Below are 12,395 nucleotides of genomic sequence, written 5' to 3' on the forward strand. Positions count from 1 at the left end.
CCTGAACCTGCTAAAGGTGCTTCAGTGGTGACTGCATATGTGTTATACACTCTACATATCTCCCACTCAGTCAATCCCAACCGGAGTTAACTTCTCGAGGAGTGCAGGTGAGTGCACGCATGCTTGTTAGACTAACAGAGCGCCCAGCGTGCTTAGTGAACTGGAGCATTCATTCATTCATTCATTCACTCAACACGCATTTACCAGGTGCCTGCTGTATGGCAGCCTGGGGAGACACGGGCATGCAACCTTGCTCTCAGCCCCCACAGCCACCCACCACCGGTCGCCTGTCAGAACTGCCCTGCTGGGGAGCTGCCGTGTCTCCACGTTTGGGCTCACCTCCCGGCCTGCAGATTCTGTGTCTCCAGCCGGACTCGTAACATTTATCACCTGTCTCTACCCAAAATGTGGAGGAGAGACCTACTCTCCACCTGTGCGAGGAGGGCCTGCTCACCACTTACCTGACCACCTACGGCTGTGTCCTGCACTCACCTACTGCTCGGTAACTACCTATGGAACAACCCCAGCAATGACCTCGGCACACTTGTCTGGTCTCTGCCCCGGGGAGCTCACCATGAAGAGGCTGGAAGGCGTGTCACTTCTATCACCTTTGGTGTTAAGAGGCCAGACTACCAACCAGCACATGTAAGAGCTGGGATGCAAACTCCGCCACTCTGCTCCCAGGGGTTTTAAACAAGGGCTGTGGACCTGTGTGGGTTTCCTTCAACCTCACAGAAACCTCAGTTAATGGGGGGAGGATTCCTGAGGCTGATTGATGGGTAAGCAACTATTTCAGATCCTAAAAGTTCTCTGTGTTTAGAGAGGTGAGATGGCACATACAGCACATACTGTGTATTAGATCATGCTTCCAGGGGCTCTGGGCAGCACCCCACAGCAAGCGCAGGAAGATGCTTGCAGCAGGTCATATGAGCAAGCACAGCGAGCATATAATAAACACTGTTACAGTCCCACTTTCCTTCAGATCAGGCTCAGCTGTCCAACGGACTATAACATACTTTTTAGTGTTTAGAGCTTCTGGGATTTGCAGGTGAGGGACTGTGGACGTGTTTATGTAAAGCCCAGAGGAGAAGCAGGTGCCACACACCTGGCATGCTGTAAGCACATGGCAAATGTTCGTTTCCCTCCCTCCCTCCAGCCGTCTCTGCACCACCCAGCCTCGCAGAGCCCCACGAGAGTGATTTAAGCCCCATTTCCGCTCCTGCCGCCAGCTGGGAGGGCCCCCAGTCCCGCTCACCAGTCTGTGTGGGCATCGTCGATCACCAACAGGATCCTGGGCCTTTGCACAACCGGCGTGGAGGGCCCCGGAGGCTCCATCAGCCCCGCGGGGGCCTGCGAGGTGGGCTTCATGGCGCTGGAGAAGGAGCTGAAGAGGCTGGAGCCCGGCGACGAGAAGGAGGCTGCCAGGGGCTGCGGGTGCCTGCGCTCCGTGGCCGGGGACGCGGGCGAGCTGGTGGAGCTGTCCGGGCGCTGCAGGTCTGTCATGTAGCCGTTGGGCAGGTTGGCCACGAAGCTGCTGTCGGAGAGGCGCCGCCGGAGGAAATTCATGGCTGTGCACGGAGGAGGGGGCTTGTTCCCCTCGGAGGGTCTAGGCGAGGCCGGGGACACAGGCTGCCAGGAGACGGAGTAGGGGGGCCTTGGACCAGGAGGCTGTGTGCGCTGACCAGAGAGGGGCCCGGCGCCAGTGGGCTTCAGCCGCCTCTGCCACCTGTGGAAATAAGCCAACGCACACGTGAGTGGAACCCACCTCCGGCCCTTAACAGCAAGCAGGTGTGGCCCCTTCCTGCCCCGCCGCTGGGGGCAACGGGAGCGGGACATCCTTAAGGAAGGAAATTTGGCGACATGTAATGAGAGCACACCCTGTAACCCACGATTTCCACTTTCTAGAATTCCAGCCCAAGAACGGAACCCGAGCTCCAGATAAAGCCTCCTGCCCAAGCGCGTTTACCGCGGCCTGCTGTGCGCTGGCGACATGCCGGAGGGGACCTGGCCTTCAGGCCCCGGCGGCTGAGTGGAGAAGCCACCGCACAAGGGCTCCGTGACACCTCTCGTGGCTACGGAAAAGGGCAGCTTAAGGGGGGACCTTGGTAACAGAAAAGCTCATGTTGTAAATAAGATCATGGTCCAAGAGTATAAGTGCAGAGAGACTACAACCACCTAGACGGTCAAGTAGCAAAACGCTGGAAAGAAAACCCGCCGGATGCTAATGTTAACGGCGGTTACCTTGGGTTAATGCCATCCCACGGCCTCCCCCCTCGTGTCCACCGGTGTAAGATTTATTACCCCTCAGAAAGCCCTCCTGGCCCCCCGGTCAGTCCACACACCCTCATAGGCCAGCACTCTTCCGACGCAGTCTTCCGACCTCTCCTTGACCTCACTGCAGTGTCACCGCCGGCCGTCACTGCTCTCCGGCCAAGGACACCTGAAGGGTTCCCGTGTGGGGGTACTGCGAGTAGAATTGCTGTATGGGTTTTTGTGTGTGTGTTTTTTTTTAAGTATTTTGGGGTGAAAAGAGAGGGAAAGAGACTTTTCTTTGGCAAAACACATACCTAGAAGTTAGTTTGCTGGGGCACAGGGTTGGCAACTGTTGAGCTTTATAAGAAACTGTCACAGAGCTCCCACCGGGAGCCGCAGCTGCTGTATCCTCACCGCCCGTCAGTCGTTATTGGTCTTTTTCGTCTCAGCCACCCTGATGGGTGTAAAACGGTATCTCACTGGGCTTTCCGTTTATTTTCTCTGATACCTACTGCGGCCAAGTGCCTTTTCCGGGTTTACTGGCCGCCGATGTGTCTTCTTTCGTGAGGTGTCTATTCAAGCCTTCGGCCCATTGTAAGCAGGTGGGCTGTTTACGTTTTTACCATTTATCTTTAGGAATTCTTTATAAATTCTGGATATGAGTCTTTTGTCAGATATGTCTACTGTGAATATTTTCTTCGTCTTTGGCTTGCCGTTTCATTTCCTTCATGAGCAGAAGTTTAGCAGAATAATAAAATAACTCTTACAAAAAGCGAATCGTTACTTGAAATAAAAACATACCCAGGTCGTAGGTTCAGTCTCTGGGGAGGATGTGTGGAGGCAACCAATCGATATTTCACTCTCACATTGTTTTTCTCTCTCCCTTCCTTTCTCTAAAATCCATGAGGGCATATTCTCCGGTAAGGATTAAAAAAAATTTTTTTTTAAATAAAAGCATTAAAAAAAAAAAAGATGAGACCATATTTCCATATCTTGGTTATTAGGAATATTTTGTATATTCATACAAATATATATATGCATATGTATACATATTTATAACCACATACATAAAATCTGTTACATATATCTGCAGATATTTTGATAAACAAATTTTAAATTTTTATGAAGTCCAATTTACCAAATTATTTTTTATGGTTCCTCCTTTCTGTGTCTGCTCTTTAAAATCTTCACCAACCCCAAGATGATGATGATGTTGTCCTAAAACTTCTTATAGAAGTATTACAGTTTTAGCTTTTCTGTTTATGTCTACAATCCATCCAAATTCAATTTTTGAGCAGGATGAGGTGAGGTTCATTTATCCAGTTTTCCAGCACTGCTTATGAAAATATTTTTCCCCAACGAATTTGGTGGCTTTGCTGGCACCAATGGACTGTACATACAGGGGTCTATTTGGGGCTCTTTATTATGATCTACTCACGTGTATATCTTTACACCACCTTGACTAATGTGGTTTTAGAAAAGCCCCCAAATCAGGTACGGTGAGTCCTCCTACTTACATTTTCTTTCTCAAGATTATTTGGGGTATTCCAGTTCCTATGTTTGAGTGCATTTTAAAATCAACTTGTATGAAAAAGTCTGTTGGAGCACCGATTGAGATTACAAAAGATTTATACCTCAGTTTGGGTAGAACTGACTTCTCAACGATATTGAATGTTCCACTTCATGAACATGGTAGAGCTCCCTACTTATTAACTCTCCTTTAGTTTCAGAAATGTTTTATGATTTTCAATATAGAGGTGTTACACATGTTTTGTTAAATCGACTCCCAATAATTTCTTGGGGGAGGGAATGATACTTTAAGACTGTTTTCTATTTCATTTTCCATTTGTTTGCTGCTAATAGCATACAGGGTGTCCCAAAAAATGTATACACACTGTAACAGCTGATAGCTCAATTTTGAAAATGTGTTTTAATAAACACTGCCTTTATCTGTATTCAAAGTGTGTATATACATTTTGTTGGGACACCCTACATATTTGCCAATTATTGTCACTATATTGACCTGATAAATTCAATTATTGTTTCTAGTCATTGTTTACAGGTTACTTAAGATTTTCTATTTAAACAGTCACGTCATCTACAAATAGAAACATCTGTATTTCTCACTTTCCAATTTCAATGCCTTTTACGTCTTTCACTTTTCTTATTACAGTACTAGGACCTCCACTGCTGAATAGAAATGAGAGCAGACACCTTACCTTGGTCCAACCTTGAGGGAAAATGCTCGATATCTCACATTACAGTAATAAGATGTTAGCTGTGAGTTTTCTGTAAATGCAATTTATCACATTGAGAAGGTTCCCTCATAGTCTTAGCTGGCTGAGGGTTTTTCTCATGAATGGATGTTGGATTTGCCAAGTGATTTTCTAAACTGATTGAGAGGATTATGTTTTTAAAAATAATTTATTTGCTTAATGTGGTGAGTTACAGTGACCGATTTTCAGATGTGAAAACAAACTTGTGTCCCTGGAATAAATCCACTTGGTCACTGTGAATCCCCCCTTTTTATAGATTGCTGAATTCAGTCTGATGACACTAAGTTGAGGGGTTTTGTGTCTGTGTTCATGAGGAATATTGGTCTGGAATTTTCTTTTCTGGCAATGTCTTTGCCAGGTTTTGGTATCAGGGTAACGCTGACCTCACAAAGTATGTTGGGAAGGGTTCCCACCTTTTCTATTTTCTAAAAGAGTTTATGCGATATTGGCTTTTTTTTTTCCTTAAATTATTGGCAGAAATGAACAGTGAAGCCATCTGGGGCTGGTTTTCTTCTTTGTTGGAAAGGTTTTAATAATAAACTAATGCCCTTTCATAAATCTATTTCTATTCTCTGTTTCTTGTTATTTCAATATTGGCAACATAAGCTTTCAAGCAACTTGTCCATTTCATCTCAGCTGGGTTTTATTGGCATAAAGTTGTTCATGGTGTTTCTCTATTATCCTTTCATTTTCTTTCTTTTTAAATTAAAAAAATATATATGTCTTTATTGATTTCAGAGAGAGGAAGGGAGGAGAGAGAGAGAAACATCAATGATGAGAGTCATTGATCGGCTGCCTCCTGCACGCCCCCTGCTGGGGATCGAGCCCCCAACCAGGGCCTGTGCCCTGACCGGGAATGGAACCGCGATCTCCTGGATCCTAGGTCAATGTTCAACCACTGAGCCACGCTGGCCAGGCTATCCTTTCATTTTCTGTAGAATATGTTGTGATTTTCCCTGATATTCCTGATAATGCTCATTTGGCTTTTCTCTCTTTTTGAGCAATCTGGGTTGCTACAAATTTATAAATTTTATTAATCTCTTAGAAAACCAACTTTCTATTGTCTTCTGTTTCACTTCTATCTGCTCTTTATTACCTCTTCCCTTCTCCTTACTTTGGGTTTAAGGATTTAACTGGTTCTTTTTTCTAGATGCTCGAAATGGAAATGGAAATCACCAATTTTAGACCTTTCGTCTTTTCTAATATGAACATCGAAAGCAACGCATTTCCCTCTATTTCGCCGCATCTCAGAAACCTGACAGGTATTTTCATTATCGTTCAGTTCAAATTATTCTTCATTTCTCTGTGATTCTTTCTTGACCCAGGTGTTACCTAAACATGCACTTAATTTTCAAATTCCAGTGCTCTCTCGGATATTTTATTGATCCATTTATGATGAATGAACATAGTCTATAAGATTCTAACCCTTCGACGTCTTCGACATTCATTGAGATTAATGTTACGGCTCAGTAAGCTCTGTCCTGATGAAGGTGCCACGTCGCTTGGGGAGAACATGTGTTTTGCAGTTGCTGGGTGTGATGTTCTCTAAATATCGGTTAGATTGCTCCAGGTCGGGTTCCCAGCCGGCAGCTGCTCTGCCCTGGCCATTTGCAAGCAGGACGGTGACTGGCGAGCACGCCCACGATGAACTACTGCGGGCGAGTGTGCAAAGCAGAAACGGGCTGAAAGAAGGGGTGGAGCTACAGTAGTTTTAAGTGAGGCCTCGCTTGATCTTACTGGGAGCATGGAACTGGGGCACGACTCCAGATTTCCTCATTTTCTGGCTACTCTGTTACGAGTTGTCAGACCCCTAATCCTGCCACGTGGGCTGGGGAGTGCTTTCCAGGAACAGCCACGCGAGCGTGGATCTCACTCGGCGCTTCCCTTCTTCCAAGGGACAAAGCCCCTCCTTAGTCTATCTGTGTTTTGTTTCTCTCCAGGATCCTCAAATAGTTTCTTTTAAACATTTTAGCTGAAGTTTAGAATGATCTGTGAGAGGGCTAGAACCGTGGAAGCTACTGAGTCAATAGTGGAACTGAATCTCTTTCATTTTCTTAAATACTAGATAAAGAAGTAACATGATGTTAGAGTTGGAGGGACCCGGGAGGCTGTTTAGCAGTCCCTTCAGGAGATCTGGTCAACCTTGCCCTGGGGGGAGCTCCCCACCCGCAGAAGAACCACCTCATTGTGTTTGAACTGCCCCAGTGTCAGTCACAGGCTCCTCCTGTGACTTCTCCCCACCTCAGGCCCCAGGGGAGCTCACGGTCTGGTAAAGGGGGGGAGAAAATGAACCAGTGAACAGATATTTATGGATTGGGGTAAGAGTTAGTAGGAAATACACAGAGTGCTCACAAAGGCTAACATGGAGAAGGACAGGCAAGGCCTCTCTGACACATGGAAGGTGAGGGGAAAGGGACGTTTCTATGCAAAGGCCCTGGGGCTGGAAAGAGTTAGGCAATTTGAAGAATAAAAGGAAGGCCATCCCAACCAGGAAATAAGAAGGAGATTTTTATAAGAAAATGTTTAGAAAAGTGAAGACGGGCTAGACCATGAAAGGTCATACTGAAAATAATTTTGATTTTAATCCAAGTGTAAAAGTAAGCTACTAGAGGGTTAGGAACAGGAGAGAGACGTGATCTAGTCTACCTGGCTCCTGTGTGGGAAACAGACTGTAGGGGGTGTGTTTGGAAGGAGCCAGACAAGTGAGGGGCTGTTAGTCATTTGGGTCCTTAAGTGAGAAAGGAAGGTGTTAGATTACGTGATTTGCAAGGCATCTCCCTGTTCCCTGAGTCACTCATTTCTTCTGCTACTAGACACTGGATATTTCTTCAGTGACAACCTTAATCTGATAGTGGGACAAGGTGACGATGAGAGGGATTTGGGGAGGTAAAGGAGGGAAGGAAGACTCTGGGACAGAATCCTGTTGGCCAACCGAGTGCTCAGCCCCACGCCGCCCCACCAATGGCCACTAGCGGGCAAGAGCGAGCACACCAGGCAGGACAGAAAAAATAAAACAAAAACAAACACCTTATAAAGCAGCTTTGCAAACTTACTTCTTGGCGGCTGTGCTATGAAGGAAGTCTTTACTGGTTTAGGGCTTTTTGTTGTTGTTTTTTAAATAAAAAAGGGCTGGAGACTTCTCAGACGTGTTGGTGGAGACACCAGACAGAAGTAGGGTGCAAATCATAAGAACACGAGTATTGCATCCAAGAGGGCAACCGATCAGCCCGGACAGGAGAATAGACATCTCCACTAAGGTGTCTCATAGACCCCAGACTCATTCCTTAGTCATCCTGAGATAAATTCAGCCATCTGGGCCCCTCACTTGCTCCCTGAAGTCCCCCTATTTGTCCACTCACATAGGCCACAAACCTGAGTCTCACACTTCACTTCTTGACCCTCACCAATTTCAGCCACTCAGTCACCAGGCCCTGTCAGTCCCATCCTCTCCTCTCCATCACCCTATCATAGTCTTGGTTCACATGCTACTAAATTAAAAGTGGGCCAAAGACCTTAATGGCCACACATCACCTAAGAAGATATACGGATGGCAAATAAGCATATAAAAGATGCTCCACACCATGTGTCATCAGGGAGATGCAAATTAAACCATGAGACACCACTATACACCTATCAGAATGGCCAAAACCAGGAACGCTCACATCACCAAATGCTGGGGAGGGTGTGGAGCAACGGGAACTCTCATTCACTGCTGGCGGGAATGCCAAGGGCACAGCCACTTTGGAAGACAGGTTGGTAGTTTCTTATAAAACTTAACATACTCCTACCATATGATCCAGAACTCATGCTCCTTGGTATTTACCCAAAGGGGTTGAAAACTTGTGTTCACCCCAAAACCAGCACACAGTTCATAGCAGAATGTTTATTTATAACTGCCAAAACTGAGACACAACCAAGATGTCCTTCAGTATATGAATGAGTAAATAAACGTTGGTACATCCAGACAAGGGAATATTATTTAGTGCTAAAAAGAAGTGAGCTATCTAGCCATGAAAACTCACGGAGGGAGCTTAAATGCATATTGCTAAGTGAAAGAAGCCAGTCTGTAAAGGCTACCTACATACTGGGTGATTCCAACTCCATGACATTCTAGAAAAGGCAGCTACAGAGACATTGCAATTGACCCCTGAACAATGCAGAGGTTAGGGGTGTAGACCCCCCACAGAGCCAAAAAATCCATTTATAACTTTATTCCCCCCAAACTTAACTACTAATATAGTCTACCATGGGCTGGAAGGCTTACCGATCACAGAAATACCCAATTAACACATATTTTGTATGTTATATATATTATGTACTAAATTATTACAATATAAGTAAAAGAAAATATTAAGAACATCATTAAAAAAGAGAAAATACATTTACAGCATTTACTTTAAAAGCTCTGTAGATAAGTACACCCGCACAGCTCAAACCTCTATTGTTCACAAGTCAGCTGTAAAATGGCCAATGATGGCCAGGGATTGGGGGCGGGGGTGGGGAATGAATAGGTGGAGCACAGAAGATCTTCAGGAAAGTGAAAATACTCTTGTTTGCTACCATAACGATGGATACATGTCACTGTACATTTGTCCAGATCTACAGGATGTACAACCCCAACAGCGAACCACGGTGTAAACTATGGACTTCGGGTGACTATGACACGTTAATGCAGACTCATCACTTGTAACACAGGTACCACTCTGGCGGAGGGGTGTTGACAATGGGGCAGCTATGCACGTGTAGGGGCAGGAGGCCTATGGGAAATTGCTGTACCTTCCCCTCAGTTTGTTGTGAACCATAAACTAAAAAAGGAAATACTTTACTGAAAAAAATAAAATAAAAAGATTTCTTCAAGTGCAAGACCCCTACCAAACCCAGGTGAAGGACCACCATGACCCTCAGTTTTCTCATCTGTGAAATGGGGACAGTGTAACAGGACGTCTCACGGGGTTCTTGTGAGAGTTAAGTGACATGACACATGCAGAGCATCGTGTGCCTGGCACGCCACGAGCATCTGTTAGCTGGTGTCATGATTTCGAGTGCTTTCCGACAGCGCGTTTCCCGCGGCGGAGGGTCTGGCGGCGCGGTCAGCGTAAGCCTGGGCGGCAGGGTGGCAGGGAGCGCAGCATTTACGTGAAGCGGCGCCGTGGGCAGGTCTGACTTGGAGACCAGCTCTGCCTCTTGCAGCCCAGTAACATCTGGGCCACAGGTTCCTGATCTGCAAAGTGAAGATGCCAATCCCCACCTTCCTCCCCACAGGTCTCGGAGCAGACCCGAATAAAATGCATTGTTACTTTTCTAAACACTTATTTTTTACGTCAATGGAGTCAAATAGACTTTTTTGGTATACAGTCCTATGAATTTGAACACGTTCGTGTAATCAGGGCACAGAGCAGTCCCACCTCCCCAGGTGAAATGCTCTTTCCTCTGTAAAGTGCTCGCAGATGTCCACGGCGCGTGTTCCGCGGGCGCACGCCTGGATCTCCTGCGCGGGCGCGTCGGGTAAGGGATATTCGGGGCCGGGCACGTTCCTTAGAGAGTAAAGGAAGATGAATTGCAGTGATTGAACCTGCTCAGCAGCTGCTTTGTGCTGGCTGTGCCTTCGCCTGGAACACTCTCTCTGCGGAACCCTGCATGGCTCACGCCCTCACCTGCTTCAGATCTTTGCTCAAATGTCACCTTCTCAGCAAGGCCTCCTCTGATGACCCAGCGTTAAGCCATCCGGCACTTTGGATCTCTCCTACCCTATTCCGCTTGTTCTGTTTCGCACAGCACACACTGCCTTCTGGAAACTTTATAACTGACTGATTTATTTTGCTTACTGTTGAGTCTCTGCTCCCTCTGGTAATATGCAGCCTCCAAAACCAAAAATCATTGTTGGCTTTGTTCACTGCTGTATCCCAAGCACTTAGGAAAGTGCCTGGCATGTAGTAGGGGTTCAATAATTATCTGTTGCGTGAACCCGTTTAAAAACAGGAATGAAATGAAACCATCCTCAGCTTTTGTTTGCGAAGACTAACTGTGTGACTGTTACACAAGAAAGCAGCTGTCGCAGTGCCTGACACCGAAGCCCAAGCTGAACCAAAACTGGAATCATGCAAAGGAAAATCTAATTTCATTTTCTAGTAAAGCTCCTCTCCTCGTAAGCACACCGAGACCTAAGTTCTCTCTCTCTCCCGCTTCTGCTCAATGAGTGCTGAAAGGTTTTCGGTTTCCTCACCCATTAGGAGCCAGCGTTTGGGTAATGAACAGCTGCGAACATCCCTTCCGCACAAGCGGAAAGTTTAAAAATTCATGGAGACAACGTGGGCTGGGCTTCATCAATATATGGATGAGCCCAGGCAGTGTGGGAGTCCGGGGGAGCCTGGGAACCCAGGGGCTGTGCCATTCAAGGCACAGAGCTAGGAGACGCTCAACTCCCTGCGAGAAGGTCTGCTGCGCCTCTGCCCAGGGAGTGCCCATCCCTACATAGATCCCAGGCCTTTCATCCAGGAGCTCTCCTCCGGCCCAGCATGAAAGCGTGTGCTGTCTTTGATGAGTTCAAGTCCACCCACACAGGCCTTGCCCTCCTGTGAGTGGCAACACTGTTGTTCCCACTGTGGGTCCCCCGACCAGCAGGACTCGGGCTTCGGAGCGAGCATTTGTGGGTGAGTGAGGCCTCCGTACCAACCACTCCCTCCCCTTGTTGGAAACTGGGCAGGAGAGAGTCTCCGAGACATCAAGATACGTAGGATTCTTCCATTTATTTGAGACCACCCTCCCTGATCCAAACTACTTTCAAATAGAGAAATGCCAAAACAGAGTCAAATTAAATTAAAGCTTTTAGCCTACAATGATAAAGCAACTATGTTAGGCACAAAGTAATCACCTGATTTATGTACGAACAGAATGGATGGAGCTCCCCAGGCGGCACCGGGCAGGATACAGCCTGTGTTATCTGACAATCACACCGGAGAGCCTCTGATTTACCAGGACCTTCAACTAAAGGTCACGTCAAAACTCTAACAGAGGCCCTTGATAACCTGAGGTCCGGAGCCAAACGATCATCCTGAGCCCCTCAGCGACTGCTGTTCAGAATACATAAAGGTGATTTTTTAGTGATGTTAACTTACTGTAAAATAAACCAAGTGTGGTTTTGTGGGCATATTTCACAGTATTGTTCCTAGGCATTTTCATTCTAAACTGGGCTGGAGAGATGCCCACCTTGGTGATCATGTGGAATACGGGTCCCTCTGGGCAGCACCCTCCTCTCCTGCGGGGGCACAGCTCTGCCTCCTTCACCGCCCCCCTTACACCCACACAAGTCAGGCTCAAACCCTGAAGATAACACTTTGCTCATTGCCTTCCTACTTTTCTTAAGTGGCTCTAGAATGCAATCCCATCTCCTCCCCTCCTCGCCAGGCCACCCTCATCTCTCCTGGGTTCAAATGCTACATCACATAGGCATGTCTTCCCTTCCACCCCTTCCCCGCCTCTCCATCTTAGGAGATGATTAACATCTCCTTTTTACAGATGTGGCCAGGGAGATAAAGGACTTGCCCAAGGCCTTGGGTCTGGGTCAGTGATGGAGAAGGGATGGAAACCCAGGCAACCTGGATCCTGGGTCCACTTTGAACTACATACAGCACGTGGCTTTCCCGAGATGCAGACCAGATCAGAACAGGGGCAGAACACGGACAGAGCCCAGCCACGACCCCCAGGAGCCTGCCCTGTCCTCTCCAGGTTCCTCATCAGCAGGGCCACAGATGAAAATCCAATTCCATGCGAGGGGAGGAAGGAGAGAGTGGAGTGGCCCAGGATTCCCTTGTGCTTGTCACAGCTCCTTCCTTCTCAGGGCCGGGCCCAGGAGGCATCTGCGAATGC

General features: G+C 47.2%; 1 protein-coding gene across 2 annotated transcripts in view; it reads right to left on the reverse strand.

The window, feature by feature from the left end:
• SYN3 (synapsin III) overlaps nt 1-12,395 on the reverse strand; it is a 365,786-nt gene that overhangs the window by 336,286 nt on the left and 17,105 nt on the right. For both annotated transcript variants that reach the window (XM_081129888.1, XM_081129889.1), the window contains exon 2: nt 1,256-1,726. In XM_081129888.1, coding sequence (XP_080986014.1) covers nt 1,256-1,566 — 311 coding nt within the window. In that variant the 5' untranslated portion in view covers nt 1,567-1,726. The remainder of the gene's footprint in view (nt 1-1,255; nt 1,727-12,395) is intronic.

This window comes from Miniopterus schreibersii, assembly GCF_964146895.1.
Source record: "Miniopterus schreibersii genome assembly, chromosome: 2".
Taxonomy (NCBI): domain Eukaryota; kingdom Metazoa; phylum Chordata; class Mammalia; order Chiroptera; family Miniopteridae; genus Miniopterus; species Miniopterus schreibersii.